The following is a 22,639-nucleotide window of genomic DNA, read 5'->3' on the forward strand; positions in this document are numbered from 1 at the left end:
ATTCAAACTAATGGCATTTATTTTTAAATTTAAAGAATACTTCTATTTTTTATTTTTAATACAAATAGAATTTAGATTGAAGTTGAAAAGAAAAATTAAATTACCGAAATTTAACATCACTATAGATAACTCGATGTCATGTATAATTCGATGTCAAGACTTGCTCAATTAAAAACTAATCAACTCGATATCTAATTCAAATCGATTACATACAAATAGTTTTTTCTTCCATTCTGTAAAATCTGATTGAATATTTATCTTAATATACGATGTGTCATATTGTTACGCGTATCGTATGTTATTCAATACGCAATTTAAACACGTAACTCATAAAATATTACTAGACCGGTGGACAGATGTCAAAGCATCGTTGTTTATACAATTCATAAATGCCGTCAAGGCAGATGTTTTCGTGGTTGGTAAATCGTCATGAACCTTTATTGTGGTAAATTGTAATAAACTATACTGCACTTTAAGGTTCGAAAAAAAAAAAAACAGAAAAAACAGAAAATAAAAATAAAAAATATGACTTTATTTTTGAGCTTCTTTTTTATATTGAGTTCTAACGTGATCATTTTCAATCTGCCCTCGTCGCAAGGAATCTCTTCAGTAAGTATCGAAAAAGACTTAAGAAGAACTCAGCACACTATTTGTATCTTCTCTCTGATACACGTGTGACACACCAATTTACGTTCAACAGAACCAATACTGTGTTGAAAGCTGTATTATTATATTTAATTAACTTATTATCAAACTTAAATTTAAAAGAATTATATGTGTTTATCGGTTTTTTTTTAGTTTAAATATGTTTTAGTTTTATTTAAGTGTTTATGTGTAAAATATCGCAATTTAAAAATGCTCTTATATCAAGATAAACATCGAAGTTTACGTACGAATACAATTAATTTTTTAACTTTTAGTTATATTCACTATAGTAATAAAGCTAAAAACACAAGATTAAATCTGCACCGAAAAAAAAATTGGTATGATACATATTATGGATCGGAGAGAAAATAAATAGTGAGTTCATATAATATAGTTTATGTTGTATTGGTCAATGATTATTAATTACGTGTACAAAAGATATTTAATTAAAAGAAAAGCACTCATTCTCTCAAAAAGTACTAACGTTTGCGCAACTGCATTATTCGATAACCTAACCTACAGAATATTATATTATGAACGCTTATCTGAAATAATAAAAAATAATATATTTTCGTTTAATATGAACCTTATAAAGAAAATTCTGAACGAAAACTTTGTAAATAACTTTTACTTTTAGTAAAATGAATTTTATTCCTTTTCGCAACACTTCTAGTAGTTCTAGATACGTACAGATATGTGCTCGTTTTTGTAAAAGTAAACGAAAAACAACTCAGAGAATTGTAGCGAAAGTTTTTTATTTTAAGTAATCGGTTCGAAGTTTGCTTGTGTGTGCACTTGGACAGTACAGTGTTTGAACTTAATCCCGAGTGTACTATATTTTCTCATTTATACAAAGATAAGTCCGAGCTTTTTGGCCGAAAGAAGTATAGAATAGGTAGGTACTAAATTCTCATGGTGAGAAATTTTGAAAAAAAATTAAATTACTTCGATGGGCAATCAGTTCTTGTTTTGTTGTGAGTTTTAACGCATTTACGGACCTTAAATTTTTTTAAATAATAGCTTTTTATTTTTACCCGTCATCAGCATTTGCTATAATATTTAGTTACAAATAAATTGTAATACAACCTCAGAGTTCCTTTTTCATGGTGTTGCATATCGATTCTATTAAACTGAAAAAAAAAACGGTAAAGTAAAATAATTTATTTTATTTTGATACACTATATTATAATATCAACTGTACTTTAGACTTAAAATATATCATGAGTATATTATTTATATTAATATTAATGTAGATGAAAAATTATTATTTTTTATTTTTAACTTTATTTTTTTTTTTTAAAACATTATGTATTAATATTTTATGTCTACCATGTTTTTCCTTAAGTCTTCTTAGAGGATTGGCTTGAACTTTATCAGATCCAAGAGTATATATTATTGGCTTAAAAGTCATGATAGAAAAACTACATTTAAAAACAATAACGTATAATATGTAGTTTACATCTCTACATATTAAAAACTAGTATTATTCGACAGTACGTCATAATTGTCTATTTCATTTTTGAAATGACAAATAATATTTTTAATAGTCAACATTTTAATTTTCATTTAAATAATAAATTGAATAAACACCTTTAAGATTTCAAATATCTTCAATTACTTATGCTTAAGTAATTAATATTGATTATGTCAGTGTTATAAAATTATAATAAGAATCAATAAACGATACATTTTATTAGGTTATTTACATAGGAATTATTTAAAAAAAATAGTATTCTTATATTATCTTATCCGTAGTGCGAATATTATACTATATTTAATTATCGTGAAGTATATTTATTTGTATTTATTACTAATTATTCTCGACGACAATCTAATAATCCTCAATGTTTTTGTATTTATTTATTTTTTATTATAAAAGCAAACTAAATACATTTTAGGAGAGTTTCTTGTTTTGCGTTTAATTAGATTTCAATTATTTTGGGTTCTTCAATCAATTCTAAATTTAAATATTATTATTGTAATATTTTGGATTATTATAAATCATTTTAATACAATTATATTACCATTAATAACGAGGTTATAATCTATGTATACCTATATAATAAACCTGTTATTATGTATTATTATTACTATTAAATCAAAAGAATGATATGATGAGCTGTCGACGAATCGATTCTTTTGAGCTCAATACGTTCAAATAATTTCTTAATACAAATTTTTTTACATTCTAATTTTTTTTTTGTCTACGATGTATAAGACATATACTATTCATATCGTCTACGAATTAAAATTTCCGTAATAACAAGTAATAAATGTCATCTAAATTAATAATTAATAATAAGTGAAACATAATTAATTATATTTACTTACATAACATAAATTATTATGTTACATATTATTATTCTCTGTATTACCTATTTGATCTTACGATAGTTTCAAAATATTTTGAGTAATATTTATTTAATACCTGTTGTTATTGTTTCTTGTTCTCTTCAAACATTTTTAGTGTGATTCATATGCAGACTATAACTTATTCCTCTAAAATAAGCATATCATATTACATTATTAGCCTGGTTTATACTCGTAATTATTTTCAACTTTTAATTTGAACATGGTTAGTTACATATTATTATATGATATACCATCGACGTATGCCCTTCGCCGTTTGTAATATTCTATTTTAACTGGGTGTTTTGTCCCATGTAAGATTTTACGATACATATAGTCAAGCTATAAAGATTAAAAGAATATACTAAAAACGTAACAATTATCATACAAAATTGTAAGTACAACAAACATTTTAACCGTACAGTATATCACTATCGATTTTGATAATAATAATAATACTATATTGGTTTAGACGAATACGATTAAACAGGTGTATAATGTTACCGATCGTTGCCATTAGGCTTATAAAAATAATACTGATCATTTGAATTCATAAAAAACTGAAATTTCAATATTATACTGCCAATGTTTTATCATACTTTTGTACACACACTTTTTGTGCAGTAGGATATATTTCTGAATAGATGTTTGAACCGTCAACCATTGTGTTGATATAAAAATAAAATAAATATGTGATTTCACAGAAAGTGTTGTCTAAACATAATAATATTGGCAACGTATTTACAAAACGCATAAAATAAACATAAACGGTACGTTTTATAGAATAAAGCTGATTGACGTATTTCTTTTTTTTTTTTTAATTGCCATCAGGCAACTGTAAGGAGGGGGTTTTTGTTTGACCTATATAATAATATATATATATATATATGTGTGTGTTACATTGTTGTCTAATAAAGTAATAAACACTGAAAACATTTTACACGGAACGGAACGAACACTGTGGTAGTGCGGCCACGGCTTGTAACCGATTGATTTCTTCATAGCCACGTCGGCGATCGACAACACGCCATTACAAGAGATATCGTCCAATGGTATAAGAGTCCAATATCATATATATATATATATAGACAAAATGCGATGTGTACCGTACTACGGTAACGACCAACGCGAAAAAAGTTCCAAATTTCAAAATGTTCTACCTTCTATTGCCGCACTGTTTTATACGAATAGCAGACAATAATAATAGGTAATACATATTCGGAGCCTTAACCAGATTTAAATTTTCAGCGGCCGATGACAACAACTGTTATATTTGAGGGCATACGTCTCGCGCTGTCGGCTGATCATAATAAAGTAACCGAGACAGTCGCACAGGTTGAAACATTTCGTTGCACGTTTTACAAAATAAAAAATCCATAACTATTCGGAGCGTTTAATTTTCCGTTATTCACTGTGTGACATATTATATTGAAACACTATCAATATATGGTATTTCTTAAAATCGAAATTTTTATTATAGAAAATCTATCTTTTATATTATACGTATATAAATAAATATATTGATCGAGAGCCCCCAAAAATACGTTTTCTTATATTTCGGGCTAATGGATCCCCCAAAAAAGGGTATTGAAACTTTCTATAATATTACAACAATAATGTAATTTTACGGAAACGATTTATATTTTTAATAATAATATATAAATAAATTACATATTATAGTGAGCTTTTATATTTTATTCTACGGCCGACACTACAACAACTGCTACAGTTAGTTAATCTTCCCGTCGTATATAACTAACTAACTAAAAACAAAAAAATATTAACATTATTATTCACTCTTCACTGCAATAGACACACATACAATAACTTTTGAAAATGGTTTTTGTCCTAACCGTATGTGCGTTGAATATTGTTTTTGATTTTGTCGTTGTTCGATATTATTGTTAAACTTTTGTACTAATAGTATATACGATGACCGAAAAAAGTTTAAAAAATGTTTGTGAAATAATATACATTTTAAAATCGTATTTACTATAGAATATAGACTTCTGGCGGGAAATCGTATTATAACTTTGTAAGTATATTGTGTAGGCGAACGCCAGACATGCATAACTTAAAATTTAACTATATAGCAATTTTATGTTCATAATTCTATCAATTATCAAATACCTGACTATATCTATACCTATTATATTATTAGAATATATAATTCATTTAATGCAAGACACTCGTCGTTATTTTAGAAAACGCTAACGTTTATGAATATATTTATTTTACATAATTTACGTAATTAGTTTTCGAAATAACGATTGTCTTATGTCACGCGGATCACTAGACATAATATGTCGATATACCAGTCTCGTATAAGTATTTTTTAGACGTATCATTACACATAATAAACTTTATTTCCTTTGTTTCCAACATACGTTTTGGTTTGTGTCTGTATTCTCTAAATTCGATGATTATAGTGCGATTCCGTGTAATATCGGTTGACCTATCCTATTAAAGAAAATACTAGTACGTCATTTTGTAAATGGTCGGAGTTTCCATTAATGAGCACATATTTGCAAAAGGCTCAAAACTCAATTCTAAATCAGTGCGTTTTTAGAATTAAAATACTAAATAATAACAATGCCTATTGTAAGAATTTAATATTTTTAGATTCCAAGTGGAGTTATAGCTATTTATTTCACAATTATTTGTACATGTTTTTTTTCTGTCTGTCATCACCAAATGCTTCAATTTTCAAAAAATGGGGTAGTGGTCTCTTTTTTTTATAATTCAGAAAATCGTAAACTCTTACTCAAATCCAATTTTCAACGAAATCAATTTAGTAACTGGAAAACTGATTACCGTATAGTCCGTAGGTACTTGAAACTTCCACCAAATGTTATATTATAATTTTACGATTAAATTTTCAAAATATTTTGACTATTTATAGGTATTAGAAATTTTCGATTTTTTTGTTTTTTATCTATAAGTGTCAATAAAAAATTATTCACCGGATAAAAATGCTTGGAAATTTTATATGAAGTTGTTTAAGTTTTGCATTTAAGTACATAAAAATATTTTTTTTATTTCTACATTTTGAAAATTGAATACAAGATTCCTCATAACTTCATCTTCTATACTGAATTACTGAAACATACGTAAAAACTTTAATTTTTTTTTATAAATTTGACAAAACTATTTATTTAAACAATGAATAAAAATGTTAATTATTGTGTTATAATTTAATAATATTATTCGTGATAGCTTGTGTTTATAATATATCTCATAAAAACGTATATTTTAACAAATACATAGTTTGGTTTTCTTGTGTAGAAATGTACAATATTTTAATAAATAATATCTCTATAAAAAAAATATTTTATTAGTATTAAAACCATTGTTGAGGAAAATTTAAAAAAAATAACAGTTTTAGAGTTTCATCCCACTCTAATTGCTTACTATCAATCAGTATGCCATAAAATGCTCAATGCTCATGGAATAGAAGAAAACAATTTTTTTTAGAGAATCTGCTTTAATAAATTCAATAAAAATAATAAATTAAAATGATTGAAATTAATGTTAATTTTTAGTATCATGCTTTAATAAAATCTCTAATATTTTACTAGTTTCTAATGCATTTTATGTTTGTATTTTTTAAAACTGTTATTAAAGAACGTCATTTTTTTCTATTTGAGACTGATTGATTACATTTTGCTAAGACAACGTTTTCCAGGATAAAATATTAAATTTTCTATCTGCATGCAATTCTGTAATGTTTAATTATGGTTGTACATTTATATTAAATGATGTCTATAATATAGCATCTTAACATTTATTAATGGTAAGATACGTGTTACTAGGAAAATGTTTAGAACATTAAATAATAGTTGTTATTATTTTACGACGTAACATCAATATTTTATTGAAATGTTAAACAATAACAAAAACAATAACAAATTTACATGTTGATTTAAAATTTCCCTTAAATGTTTTTATAGCATAATATTGTACAATATAGGTACACTGCAAAATGTGCGTACATCGTTTATTATAATATAATCATTTATTGTTATATAATATATTTTTAGGCAATTGTTTCGACGATTTTTTTTTTTACATTTAAAAACTACTAGGTAATAATAGTGTCGCGAGACGTTCAATGGTTGTTTTACTTATTATTGCTGTTGACGTTATTAATAGACTATTATAGTATTAAACCCAATTTGTTTTTTTATGAAGAGCACACCTAGTCGTGTTCAGAACGTATTTCTTGAAAACACTCCGCGTCCGCAACGCTAATAAATTATGATTATGAATTATACTATCGGATATGCAAATATCGTTTCTACAAATTTATCGGATCCTTGATTTCGCACACCTTGCTGGTACCGTCCGAATAATATGTAGTTACATTAGAACAAACGTAAAATATATTATAATACCCATCAGACCATTATGCGCAGGATTTCTTCATGGAGAGAGCTATATGAAAAAAAAATAGTATTATATTTATATTAATTTTGGAAGTATATTAAAATTGGGTATTAATTATAGTTTTTCGATCATACATTATAATTCAGAAGTAAAATTTCTTTTAACTCGATAAGATCTATAGCTGTTAATGACTTAAATGATAAAACAACAACGAAGGGGAAGTTCAAACACCCACCCCTGTTGCACGCGGGCCATTAATTCTGAAAGTGGCATAACACTGTACGAACTGTGGTGGCAATGTAAGATCTGGTTGCTGAACTTATGCACGCTGTATAGGTATTTGTATAAATATACAATTTAACAGTAGATAGATACTAGAGTAATACGTTTGATTAAAATTATAGATATGGTAATGATATAGAATAAAATCGATTATGGTTACGCCATAAATGATATCGTAAATTATCTTACCCCGACCATTCACACCTTAAACTAACGATTTCTATGATTTTTCATTTCATTTCATTCTTATTCCTTGAATCATATAAATAGTTTGATATTACATAAGTCTAAATTTGTAAGTTTTTTTTTATTCAATATAACAATTGCAAAGTGAATTATCTATATTTTCAGGGATACCATCAATCGACATTAAGTCAAGTACTTACGCCTTCTGAACGCTTAACATATATACTATTTGGTACTTTACCGAATAGGATTTACTACTCTTATTCGAAACGTTCATACGTGGTAAGAGGACAACCAGGTGCATTTAAAAATGATCTAAGAACACAAAGAGGAAAGAACAAAAAAGGTTATAAAGTAATGCCTCGATGGAAGTATTACTTGAGTAAATTTTCACCGGTTGGTCTTATTAAAACTGGAATGGAATATGTTTCGTTTGCGAAAGCTTTACTTGGGTTTGGAAGAGGTTTTAAAGATTTCGACGATACCATGGGTGATATGGGTGACTTAGAAAATCCTGATGATAATCCAAATAATGATGAAGATAGTGATTTAGAAGATGATGCAAAAGATGGTGCAAATGGTGATGCAAAAGATGGTGCAAAAGATGATGCAAAAGATGGTGCAAAAGATGAGGCAAAAGATGATGCAAAAGATGGTGCAAAAGATAGTGCAAATAATAATGCAAATGGTGGTAATAATAATGAAAAAGATTGGTCTGGAATGTTTCCATCGTTACCGACGTTTCCAACTGATCTTTCATCATTATATGGCGATTCTAACGATGGAAACAAAGATAATAACAATGACAAAAAAGAAGACAAGAATGACAAAAAAGAAGATGACAAAAAAGAAGATGAAAAAAACGACGACTCGGTAGACTATACAGAAATGGCCAAAGAAGCAATGCAAAGTGACACTGCCAAAGACCTTGTAAAAACTGGAATCAGCCTTTTCGTGCCTGGAGGACCAGCGATTGTAGCTGCAATGGAAGCTGGTTCGAAATTAGGTGGGGCAACTGACGCAGTTGAGAAGGTTCCCAAATTGAAAATATAGTTATTCTTACTATTATTTGTAATTAAAATTCAAATATTTTTAATTTTAAAAGTCATAAAGAAAATTTTGATATTATAATTGATAGTTGACTAATTTGATTATTATATTTTCATGTGTTTATAATTATTATACTATACGGTAATTAATATTAATTTAAACGGTAATAATTAAAACAAAAAAAAAATGTTGAATATTTTTTTTTACCGCATTGGAAAATCAGCAATGTATATTATTATTAGAAAATACTTCGACATTTTGATGTTTACAATATTTACGTTATGTTATGATAATAATTTAATTGTATATTCAAATAAAAGAATATTTAGTTAGCCACATACCTAATTAAAAAAAAAACTCATACATTACACACAACAACACCACTACCTTGAATCTGAATAAAATAAATTTATACAAATAAGAAAAATGTCTATATATCACACTGTCTAGTGTATATGCTAAATATAAATATTACATTGTTATTCTGTATAAAAAATAATGGTCTTACAGTAATTGTTTCAGTATTTAATGATACTGCTATCGGAAAGGTCAGATATAGATTAAGACTTAAGGTATTCATTCATTGGTCGATATTTTTAAGGACCAATTATAAAAAACGAAGCCCCTCAATGTATTTATTAAACAAACAAAAAATGTCTGATAATTATTTTAAAGTATTGTAAATTTAGAAAAAAAAACAATAAGCACTTCAAAAATGTATACAATATATTGTGTACCACAAAGTGCGAAAATGTTTATATTCAAAAAAATCCTGCAACATTTAACGTAAGTTTAACTTCTTTATTCTTATTCCCGTTATATCACTCACGCAATTATTAGGTTAATCTACTTAGTGTTCTCTATCCATGTGATTAATTTTTAATTATAAATTGTTACTCTAAACAAAGTGAGGAATAGTGTAGAATTACACGTATAGTTTTACAGTAGTGTACTAATGTGTAAGTGTAGTATTTATTTATTTGTTTGAATCCACCATCAATATTTCTATAATCTTCTACATTAAGGGTGATTTATGGTTGACATACATTGCATACACAATAGCATAATCCTAAATCATAATTATCATTATAATAATTTGAAAAAAATTTAAAAAATGTTAAATAAAGAATAGTGGCAAACAAAATTATTTACTCAATGCTATCTACATATATATTAAATTGAATTTTTTTTTAATCGAAAAAAATAACTAAACTTACAGACTTCAAATTTTCAAAAAATATTTATACTAGCATTTCCTAGACATTTAAATATAAGTTTCACAATACTTAGTTTTTTTTAGGTATACTCGTAAGTCGTAATATCATAACTACGAGTAGTATAGTCAATAGACGTTTTAATTTTTTAATTTTTGCTCGATGTACGCTAATAAATTGTTATTTCTCTGATAAAAAGTTCGAAAATAACATTGTATTGCCTTGTTTCTATTTTTATTTTTATCGAGCCAATTTGAAATTCAAATATTTATGGTAATGTATATTTGAACGAAAAATAAGTAACAATAATATACTAAATGTTATTTCACTATAATTTAAAAAAAAATGTAATCATGAAGTTATGAAAATGTGCAACATCACGTCATATTAATATTATATATAATATTGGTATTATATCATATCATATACTAATATACTATTATTTTGTACACACAATAATCAATATTCAGACTTATTTTGAGCAATTTATTCCAGGGAACGTTGGTATTTACTAACAGTTATAATCCATTACTATTGGCAACAATTAATTCAACCTATTTAACTAAGAAATCACTAATCAATAACCAAATAACTATAAACCTAAATTTTATATTATAATAACCTCGTATTATTATAAAAATTGGGGATGATACCTGTCTACTTACCTCAGAACCTATTTTTGAGGACAGGCTATATCACTCAAATGTGTAGTATCCGCTTACTGACGTATCAATACTATAACAATATAAAACATTTACGTTCAGCATAATAGTACAGAAACAAATTAGCCTTTTAGGCTTTTTAGCTTAACAATTTAACAATTTAGCTTTAATTTTAGAGTGAATTGACTTATTATCAAATTTAAATACAAGAATTTAGCTCGTATTCTAATTGTGATGTAGAAATGTAAAGCTTTTTGTGAGCATTTTAAAACCATAATATTTTAGTTGTTTCACAATATACAGCTATAATAATTCACTTTAAAATTCGACAATATCGACAAACCCTACGAGATGTCATTGACAATATTGTTATTATACCATTAAATTTGGGATGACTGATTTGTGCCGCCATAGTTAAGCATATGGATCGATCCCATACAAATAGTCCATATAAATGTACAATTTAGTGTTTGTTTCAACCGGCAGTTGTTGCTGGAATTCTTTTAAGAGAAGTCCCATCACAAAATCTAAAACGGTTATACTTTATACAACACACGGTTTTGATATTGGCGACTGTTGTGGGATTCAGACATTCGTAGTAAGTGTAGAACTGACGTCGTTAACAGGTATATGTATAAGCTAAAGATAAATTGGAACCAATCAAACCGATACGTAACAGTAGTGACACATTTTGTGTACATATATATACGTAAACGTGTCATAATTTTATCAAATACTTAACAATTGAATTGAAGTCACCAAAATATGCAATGTAAATGGAATACTGTTGGTTAGACTCCCATCACATCCATCACATTAATAGATCTTTTCATGTTAGTAACACGAGTAGTGAATATTTAATAAATATACGACAACAAGTATGGTATCATAAATTGATTTTTATTTTCGTTTAAAATATAATAATATGTTTAAATGTTCACAACCGCAAAGTTATTGATATCCATTATAAATTAATATCGACATGTTTAAATTCGAGTATAATATACTTAAAATATAATTGAATACAAAAAATATTATTTTTATATATTTTTCCAATCATCGAATTGCTATAATATATTCTAAAACTATTCATATGAATATAAAATACAACTTAAAAATAAAAGTTCTATAAAACAACTATAGGTAACATATGTGTTCTTAAAAGAGATAGTATTAAAAAAAAAATAGGTATAAAATAGAAAAAGTTGAAGAGAAATAAATCCATTAAGAAACGATTTCATATTATCTGAAATGAAATTTATTATAAATATATGACGACTAACCGTTGCATTTGTATATGAATGCACAACTAAAAGCCCGTGTAATAATCAAATCATAAATATATTCATTTATTTTTCTTTAAATAAACTTACATATTTATGTATATATATTATTGTATATTAAATAAATAAATATTAAAAATTATGACAACATCGAGGTGAAAACTTAGTTTGTGGTTTACAAAAAAACGCGCAAATGAATTAAAACCGTGCCATTTTTAAAACACCTTGCCTTTTATAGTGGCACCATTAAAACTTAGTATGATAATAATATTATAAAACTCATTAAATCTAGTCCCATATAATATTGCTACCATCGAAAGGTTTTTATTTTTTGATTATTATTATTTTTTATTATTCTATGAGTTCCAATAAATATGTAGAGTATCGTATTCAGTTTACTGCCCGAGTGATCAAACAACTTCATAAGCCGTTTTTCCGAGTGGTGTCTTCTTTACTTTTTCAATCCATACGTGTTCCAATCTGAAAACATAATATACAATTTGGATGTGTAAGTACAAAACCGTATAATATTTTTATAACAACTGCTGTAGGATTTCGTGATTTACACGGCTTGTCTTCTATTAAAGTCCAGCCCATGGACCACCCAATGATGAACCTAACGTGGCCCACAAACTAGAAATTTGTTTTTAAAATTATAATTTTAATGACGGTGAATAAAATTAAATTTTCACTAATTGTAATTTTATTTTTCGTCTTTGTTTTTTTTTGATAAACATGTAGTTACATTACATTGACACCCCCCCCCCCCCCCCAAAAAAAATATGAATTTGTGATCCCTGGACTTAGGCCTGTAATAATTCATAAGAATGAGCACAAACCTGCGATGTAGCTTTGGAGGTCCTGCAATACAGGGTACCAATCGGCGCTCGAGTAGTTCAACTTGGGTTTCTTGCCACCGTAGTCTTCGGGGAGCATGTTAGCGTCCAAGTGCTTGTGCAGAGACGACATCTTGTTTCCGTGGAAAAACAACTGGAAAACACGAGAAAAAACAAACGATTAGATGTAGTAAACCAGTAATTAATGGTAAAAAATGAATTAATTTTATCTACTATGACATTTCTCTTGATATCACGAAGTGTATTTTAATGGTCCTAATATTTCGCGCGCGCGCACACAATAAATAAAAGTAATGTGACATGTGTATTGTGCGCAATCCCGTTTTAAAAGATCATAAATCATGTGAATACTATACGTACGCGTTTCTTGAGTTTTTCGCCGACAAATTGTTTGAACATTGGCCACACCATGTTAAACAAGAATGGCTGACGAACAATGTGTACTTCCTTCATACGGAGTGGCATGGCTTCCTATATTTACGAATAAGAATAAAATATAAATTACACAAATATTAAACTAAATTATTAGTGTTGAGTTACTGCAGAAAATACAAATTACATTTTTATTCGGTTTTGTTTATCTATATAGTGCGATTGTAATAATTTATTTAATCAGTTCTATTGGATTTAAAGTTCATAATTATTATTTCTTTTTTTTTTTCAAACTCTAGTTGACGTAAACACAATAATAATATTATAATGTTATGCCTAATAGGACTATTATACTGCTCTCCTTTATTTATAACATATATAATATTAATAAATATTATCGCCAAAAAGCTTATATTTTATCGAATGAAGTACAATTATCGATTAACGTTAAAACAATATCGCGATATTGAACTTTTAACCGTAACGCATTTCTATTAACTGAACGCACATAATACCAAAACACTATGCCTGTCATGCCTACAGACCTACCCGCGTAATTGCATCAGTGTTTTCACAGTATAGAGGAGTATTTTATAATATCGTAATAAATGTTGATTATTACATATTGTATCCGCGTCGAAAACGATAATTCATAACGAAATTAAAACACGAAAAATATAGTTTGAGAATAACAAATCTTTGATGTCTCTCGCCCGGGCTACATGAATTGAAAATGTTTTTATATTTTATTTTTTTTCACTTAACGCGGTAGCCAATGGTTTCCGCCCACGACTTATTACGAACAGGCAGTCTTTACGACGCACTATATGTAGAATAATATTAGGTACGCATATACCGATAAGTAATAACTATATTATGATGTCAGGGGCAAGACATATTATCATCGAGTTCAAACAGCGTTACGCGCATTCGAGCTCGCCTTGAATACGATAGTATATATTATAATATTGTTATGATATTATATATTATGTTATTATAGGCATTTTTTTTATTATTATTATTATTATTATTCTGCGAACGAGATACAGCATTTTGGACTTTGAGCTTGACGAGAGAGAACGAGATTCCGATGTGCCTACATACTCAGGTCTGTACAGATTTGTTTCCGTAAAATAAATAGCGTGTTGTTCGCCGTCGGATGCGCTTACTTGGATGTAAAGAAGCAGTGTCATTGCGAACGACGGTGACATGGCCATGACCTGTTTGGTGGACAGCCCGTGGAAGTCGATTATAATGACTGCGCCGCGGACTTGAGTCTCTTCTTCCACAAGTGATGCGATTTGGATCAGATAAAGGACTTTGAACAATTGTTCGCTGTTAAGACTTTTCGGGTCCCAAGCCGCTAAACAATTTAAAAACCAATTTCAATACAAAAATGTGATGATTTTTAAATGACAACAGATCTTGGGAAATGTGCGAGTATTCGTCGTATTATTGATCATTAAAATCGAGCGGTTTACGTTTCGATAAAATCGTACAGTACAACGTGTCAGACTGCGTTTATGAAAATTCAAAATAAATCGTCCGTTGTAACGACGACGACGACGATTACACTCGATGAATATGAAAACAATAGACGATATACTGATTACGACGGGGCAGTTAAAAAAGTATACATAAAATATATATCTTAATTGATTGACAAAATACACCATAGTATAATAATATTATTGTAGTCCACAGTTGTATGTTTTACGATGAAAAGGTCAAACGGCGCTAATCTCCGCGCAGCCACACCGATCGCTATAATATATATTAGTATTATTGTGTCAACATATAATTGTACCTACTGACCACTTATACCTCTCGCCCGCCGACCCGTTATTGAGACATCGGTTGCGGGTGGGTTATCGTAATAACAATATATTTTATTATAATTCATAATATAATTATTATTATTTTGGTCTCGTACAACCGGAAAACCTCGTGTATCCGATACATAGTGTAGTCTGTTTGGAGGATATTGAAAAATGCGTAATGTGCAGGCTCCGCACGATGCGCGTGCGATAAATATCTGAACTTTCCGACGAAATCGTCTATTATGAATGTCAAACATCATCAATAACGCATATTTCAATCGGCACCGAGTCGGAGCGCGCCGAGAAGGGAAAAAAAAATAATATTGCGTACGAATCATCCCGAGCACAATGTTTCTACTACTTCGGAGAAAACCCGTAACATATAGTCTTAGGACCGATGGCGATTACGGGTGTACGTAGTCCGATGAGAATACGTTTTATTATATTATTATTATCGCGAATTAAACAAATTCGCGAGAAATCGTCTGAAAACACTAAATCTCGAACGGTTTTCCTCCGTTTATCACTTGCGGGACGCGATCGCCAAACGTATTTTAATAATATTAAACAGCTACCGAATCAGTTGGTCGAAACGCGAAGCGTGTGGCTGCTGTCGTTGCCGTCCAGACGGGTACAACGAAACGATACATTAAACATTAATCAATATACTTACAACCCATGTTTATGATTAACACTCTCCTGTTCTTTTGATCTCTGTCGACGAGTACATTGACAACGTTGTTTTCGGTGAACAGTTTCTTCTCTTCTCTCGGCAAAGGGTTGGCGACGATTTTTTCGTTTTTTTCTTTGAACGTAGCCAAACGTTTCATCTGTGACACGACAAAAGCACACGCGTTACTATATGTTATTATGTTCACGTGTCACCGTTATTTTACAAAATATATATATATATATTATTAGCGACGAAAACGTCGTTACGCGAAATAATGTGTCGACCGTAAAAAACACACCACGTGAATCGGTTCATTAACCATAAGCACGTGGGCGATTATTTCGCAGTTTATGCAAAATACATATCTGACATGATATGAAACACAATAATTATTGCGATTTGATTTTAATAATTAACGTTATCTTTGTTGTTTAGGTGTATGCCGCTTATGTTATGTGCTTTACAGGGCCAATTACTGATAATCAATTTTTAGCCCGACCTCCCCGTAATAATTAAGGCGTAATTGGTGTTGGATTCCGATAGCGTTTAATTAATTATCATTTTATTTAGTCTTCGAGTTATAGATCGCCGGCAAACGAATTCGCTAATTAACAAATCGAATCACACCGGTGCAATAATATTAAAACACAGTCGTGTACCTGAGGTGATTTGAATAAAAAATGTGATATTAAATAGCACGTGCTAAAAATATGTGGTCGGTCGGCGTGTTTAATGATTTAATCGAAATGATTTACAATGATATTTCGTTGGAGCGAACGCGTGTAATTCAGATCCGCACGGAAAATACGAAAAGCCAATAAAATATCGAATTGTAATGGCATCGTAATACCTATACAGATCGGCGACAAGAAGTGGCACGAATTTTCATTGTCGCGCACGTACAACTGTACGTTTATGGCACGTGGGCGAAATCGATTATATTTTCTTGTATAAATATTGTATCCTGATTACGTATAACAATGTCAGATAAAATGTCGTTATCGGCTCGAGATATTGACATTTAAACGTGTCCACGACAAATCGTGATAAATTTAATTATTTTAATAATATTATTATTATTATCGCAATGTACCCCTAGTGAGTTATATAGTTATATGCTTACCAGATTGTATGCACTCTCGGCGTAGAAATGGGTCGGTCTCAAGAATATCGTCAAATATTCATCGGTGTCCTTGTACGTCATCGTGTTCTTTTCTGTAATGCACGGAAAAACAAAAAAAAACCAATCACAATCACTGATTTGCGAGTATAAGTCAATAATGGTATGGCGTAACATAAAATATATTATATTACAGTTATTGATATTGATATTATAATATACAACAATAATGTGTTGATTTATCGATTAGAATTGATGTTTTATCGTAAGAACAGTAATGAGAGGTCAACGGGACGACTGTAATGTATTTCTATGACGTATACTGTACGATCGTAATAGTTATTTCCGGTATAGGTAAATTAGGGTGGTTGTGTTCGGCGGTCGCTCGTTCGCCGAACAATATCGTTGTTATATCATATTTTTCCTACTGCACGTCGTAAAAAAATATAACGCACCACGACGAACAGATTTTGTTTTGCTTTCAATCGTCGTCCTGCGACGTTTTAAAAAACTAGTGTTATTAAAATATAATATAATAGTATTAATAGTATTCTATAATATCGGTCAGTTATTTAGCCACGTGCGCGATGTCTAAATAATATGGCACAAGCCTAAGCAGTATACATATTATACTGTGTGTAGGTATATGCAACTCGAGACATTAATTAATTTTCATATCGACTGTAAACGATTCGTCGGTAGTAATATAATATTATACGGTTTTATCAAACGATTGACTCGTCAGTTTTAGCTGATAGCGTGCGATCTGTACTGAGATTATTTCTACGATCGGAGCAAGTCATTTGGGACAGAGTTATTTGATTTTTAATGCGTTTACATCGCACATGCTAAAAACGTGAACGGGCATGTATATTATTATTGAGTTATTATTATTAACAGTGGTTTTCATGTGTTTCAAGGATAATTAGTCCAAACACCAATATAATAATATATATATATCTATTACGAACTGTTACTTATGCTCTTTTTTATTATCACGAAATTTTGTTTTTTTTTTTTTTTTGAATATCTGTTATGGTGCCCTTCAAAAATGATTGTGCAACAAAAATATTTATTATCTATTCGAACGACGACCGAAACGCTTTTAGTGCGGTACGTCAATAAAATAAATAACACAAATGTATCATATCATTAGATTATTCTGTTTAGTTAAATATACCCGCGGTGTGAGAGATAAAGAAATAATTTAATTATTACAACAAAGGTAAGTTAAATAATATACAGAGTGATCGGTCAGATCGGCATCTCGGGGTGTCGTGTTCGTTTATCGAGTGATATTTCCGTCCGCGTTCTACGTCAGACGGTATCGGAAACAACACTACCCCGTTCTGCGTTTTCTACCTTTACCGGCAATATTGTTATGTCGAAACTATGTGAATATTTTGACAGAAACACGAGCATATACGTGTACTCGAGCGCCCGCCAACATTGACCGCTTCGGTTTCGGGAAGGTGATAAAAATATTGCATATTATAATACTATTTTCAAAGGCTGAAACGATATAGTTATACAATATTTACACCGTCGATTTGGTATGGCGATGCGGTCGGCGTGGTACTCGGGTGTAGATACTTTGCCAGTGTACCGCACAGTGTTATGTGATACGTACGGATTTTAATTTGAAATGGGTAGCCTATGGTCATTCGTCGATTTAATTAAAACGGAGTTTAATGATGATGTAATATACAACACAATAATGCGATATGCATAGATAAAAATAAAGTTCTCGATTTGGACATTTGGACTATTTTAAATATAAATGTAAAAAAATAACAAAAATTAATCGTCTACACGTTATTGTGTTGTAAGAATTGAATTGTTTTTAAACGAAAAACAATTTTCGCTGTATACCCCAAACGATCAGTTTTCGTTTCGTTTTAATGAAACGGTTAATAAAATATTTTCGAACAGTTGAACGAATGCGATACTTGTATTTTATTATTTCCCAAATCTATTACGGAACCGTTGATTTTTACCGCGATCGTTTTGACGAAACAAAGACATAGCAAAAATGTTAGTCTTGATCGTTCATCGCATTATTAATAATAATAATTTTTTAAACCCGTAAGTATAAATAAAAAAACCGTACGACTGCGTCGATTTTGTTTTCAATCGATGCACAAACACAATATGATTGTTAAATTAAATTAACAATTTATCCGTTATACGGCCGTGTTGCGAGCAAATATACTATAAGCACATCATTTTTTTCGCGGTGCTTCCTAATTATTTGTCATCATTATAATATTAATTTTAAATCATATCGTCACTTTAACGTCTTGTACATAGACGGTACGAGGAAGGGTAATCATTCTGTGTGTATTCGTTTCGACACGAGACTACTGTGGAAAGCGACAGAGCGTAATTAATAGACAAACGGAACCCGAATTCGAATTTCATTTCTGCAGAGTAATAATGAAAAATTAAATAAATGAAAAAACCGATCGATTGGGTAGTTGTCACTCTGCTGTAGAATAGATGTCGAGTGTACATAGACATTAAATATGTATAATAGATAATTTTATGTTAAATATTTAAATTTGTGTTCAATGATAAATGTAGGTATACGATTCTAGAGGAAGACGGTGGTCTAACTCTTTTGTAACCAAGGTTACCAAACAATTACTTTAATGATTGTTGTCTTATAATATTATAAAACCGATTTGCTAGCAGATGCTTTTCTCGGAATCTACTAAAAATCTAGAAAAAACTGTCGGGAGTATGGTAGGTATACTTCCTGCAGAAGCAATCGAAACCGATCGCTTTCTACCCCCCGACCCCCCCCCCCCACAATCTCTTCGGACGGGCGTACGCGCTTACCTTCGAGCAATTGGCGGAGTTCGGCCAACGACTTCTGCACCTGTTCCGGTGTCTCGCGGAGTTCGCGTTCGGCCAGTGCGCACGTTTCCGCGCTCAGCGGCGACGTGTCCAGGCCAAAAGCGGCGAGCATCTTCATGGACGGCTTCCTGCACTCGTTCAACGACAAAATCTTGTTCGACGACATACTGGATTTCAACATTGTTGACTGCGCGTTACCAACCATCAAACGGTAAACAGTACTCGAGGGGATTCGGCGTTGCGAATGGTTCTATGACGATGTCGATGTCCTGTGGATCGGTGCGAACCGGCGCGGGTATACGTTCGTTGAAAATATTACGTCGGTCTGTCGATGTATCTGGAAAGTCGGCGACTGAGTAGTGCACCGTCGGAACGACTACTGAACTTCGAAAGCACAATAAACGGACACGAAATATTATATTATTATTGTATTGCGTAGAATCCCGTACGGTAGCGGTAATATATATATGTATATTATACTCGTTAGCACAGTACACCTGAACTGATTACACTGATCCTACAGGTTTCTGACTAATTTCCGATACGGCCAACCGCTATTTTAAATACTAGTCCGGAACCGCTATCAGACACACGGCGCGCGCGTCCGCCGCAACGATCCCTACCACGGACCGCGGTCCTTATCGGCAGCATCATCGCGCGGTTCGGACGTCACAACGTGCGTGCGCCACACAATCGCGTCCCGAGACGGCGATGATGGTCTTTGTCCGGTTTCGACAGTTTTCATTTTTTTTTTTTTTTTTTTGGATTTATTGTATTGATTTTGTTTTGTTCTTTACTCTTTTTTTCAATCTCCGATGTTTCGTTATTGATTGGTTTATTTATTTATGTCTAATGTCGGTATTGCGTATATAACACATAGATTATATTATTATTATCACTGTGTGCTATAATAACCATCGCCAATTAGAGATAACACGCGCATCCCGATGCTGCCTTTCTCGGCCAAACGGCGATGCACAACGATAAAATACGACTTTTTCAGGACTTTGCTCTTTACACCCGCCGAGTTATTGTGTCATCCGTTGTTTGCGCCATTGATATGTATACCTAAATGTATATGTGCAGCCGTAATGCGCGGCGACGAGTTGTAAAAAATAATAATATTATGCGAAACCGCAGTTGGAACGAAAAACGGATTTCGTCTGACGTGCGGGCTGAACGTGTCCACTCGGCGGCGGCGGTGCGTTATTATCGCGAGCCACGCGCGACGACGGACGCAAATAATAACGGTCGTATCCGCGAAATATATTATCGACGAGCAGCGTTTGGGACGGCGATTGAAAGTATACGTTCCTTCGGCGAAAAATCTCGGGACATGGTCGGAAAACCCTTCATAATTCAGCTTCTCGACTAACGTATACCGAAACCGGTCCCGCGATAGGTTTCTCGGCGTTCGTTTTTACGATTTCTATGAGCTAAAATTTCGATATTTTTTATTTTATGGATTTTATAAAATATTCGAAACACAAAAAAAATTGTATAATAAGATACTTTATATAATATTACTTTGATAGGTCGTTTTTTCAATTTTTTATTTGAAAACGAATATTAGGAAAGTGACGGCTTTATTTTCCTTATATTATTTGGTACAAATTACAGTATAGTATACTTCTATATGATAACTGTTAATTTATTTTTTATGATTACACTTATAAATTCAATTGTATACTTTTCTATTACCAGTAGGTCTCTTTTTCTGCTTATTCTAAAAATGTATACTGCCTAAATCAAATCCCGAAAAATTTCATTTTGTAAACTTACACCGAAACTGGAACCAAACAATACTATAAAGATTCCAAATTCTACCTATTTCAAATTTCCTAGGCAGTGTTTTTCAAACTCTACGCTTTCGTTGGGTAATATGTACCTAGTTGAAAGTACAAAATTGGTTTAAGGGTGAGTGCCGCTCAGAAGCAATAAAATGTATTCTACTAATAATAATATGTATTTCTTCCAATCGAGCTAATATACCTATAATAATTTTTAATCTGTATAATTATTTTTTAGGTAAATTACCTAACTAAAACATATTTTTTCCAATTTATTTCAAATTTAACACAACGACATTTAAATTAAATCTATTTTTTACAAATACTTTTTTTAATAAAATATAAAATTAAAAACCCTTGAGTAGTATAAAAAAAATTTAGTATATTATCTAAATATCAGAAATATGTTTGAAGAAAAAAACAGGGACTTTTTGCTTACTTAGAACTTTTTTTAACCATCATACATGGTTTATAAAGACAGTATATATAATTAAAGCATAATATTTACTTTAAATAATGATTTAATATTCTTTAAATAAGAAGAGTATCTAAGTATTATTGTTATAGTTATCAATTGATACTGAAGGTTATTTTAAATTTAAATTTAATTAAAATATTGAAAAACAAAGGCCATAATTCTCTTTATTAAAGTATATCATCTCCATTACAAACAAAAAACTTAATTTAAAATTATTGTTTTCGAAATAAATAAGGTTGTTTTATTACAAAATACAAAATTATATGTACCACAACACAATAATTATTAAAATAACATATCTAATACATAATTATATTGTAATTACATAAATATTTAACATTTTGTACATTCAACTCGTAAAGTATGATAAAATGGTTTTTGTACCACTATAATTGCTAGACTCAAATTAATGTTATCAATCGTTTAACCGCCGTATTATAAAATTCACAAAGGAAACAAACATCTAAATACTCTTACGGATTTTTCCAACACTTGAATTTCAAACGAGATTGTAAATATTTAAAGTGCATATCCATTTTTTAAATCATTATGAACTGTCTTCATAAAAGGTGTACTCGTAAATATTTTAGCATTTAACTCTGGTCTCATGATA

At 30.2% G+C, this 22,639-nt stretch overlaps 2 protein-coding genes across 2 annotated transcripts; one reads left to right on the forward strand and one right to left on the reverse strand.

Annotated features, from left to right (window-relative positions):
• Positions 1 to 391: 391 nt before the first annotated feature.
• LOC132927403 (uncharacterized) lies at positions 392 to 9,230 on the forward strand. The gene is made up of 2 exons (XM_060991923.1): positions 392 to 609; positions 8,014 to 9,230. The coding sequence occupies exons 1-2, from the start codon at positions 526 to 528 to the stop codon at positions 8,899 to 8,901; spliced, it is 972 nt and encodes a 323-aa protein (XP_060847906.1). The 5' UTR covers positions 392 to 525; the 3' UTR covers positions 8,902 to 9,230.
• Positions 9,231 to 11,653: 2,423 nt separating this feature from the next.
• Positions 11,654 to 20,296, reverse strand: LOC132924442 (retinaldehyde-binding protein 1). Its single transcript, XM_060988765.1, has 7 exons — positions 19,741 to 20,296; positions 16,903 to 16,994; positions 15,780 to 15,936; positions 14,456 to 14,649; positions 13,275 to 13,385; positions 12,897 to 13,047; positions 11,654 to 12,537 (listed from the first exon to the last, which is right to left on the reverse strand). Exons 1-7 carry the CDS (start codon positions 19,961 to 19,963, stop codon positions 12,509 to 12,511), a joined length of 957 nt encoding a protein of 318 aa, XP_060844748.1. The 5' UTR covers positions 19,964 to 20,296; the 3' UTR covers positions 11,654 to 12,508.
• Between the last annotated feature and the right edge of the window lie 2,343 nt (positions 20,297 to 22,639).

This window comes from Rhopalosiphum padi, chromosome 3 (genome assembly GCF_020882245.1).
Source record: "Rhopalosiphum padi isolate XX-2018 chromosome 3, ASM2088224v1, whole genome shotgun sequence".
Lineage (NCBI taxonomy): Eukaryota > Metazoa > Arthropoda > Insecta > Hemiptera > Aphididae > Rhopalosiphum > Rhopalosiphum padi.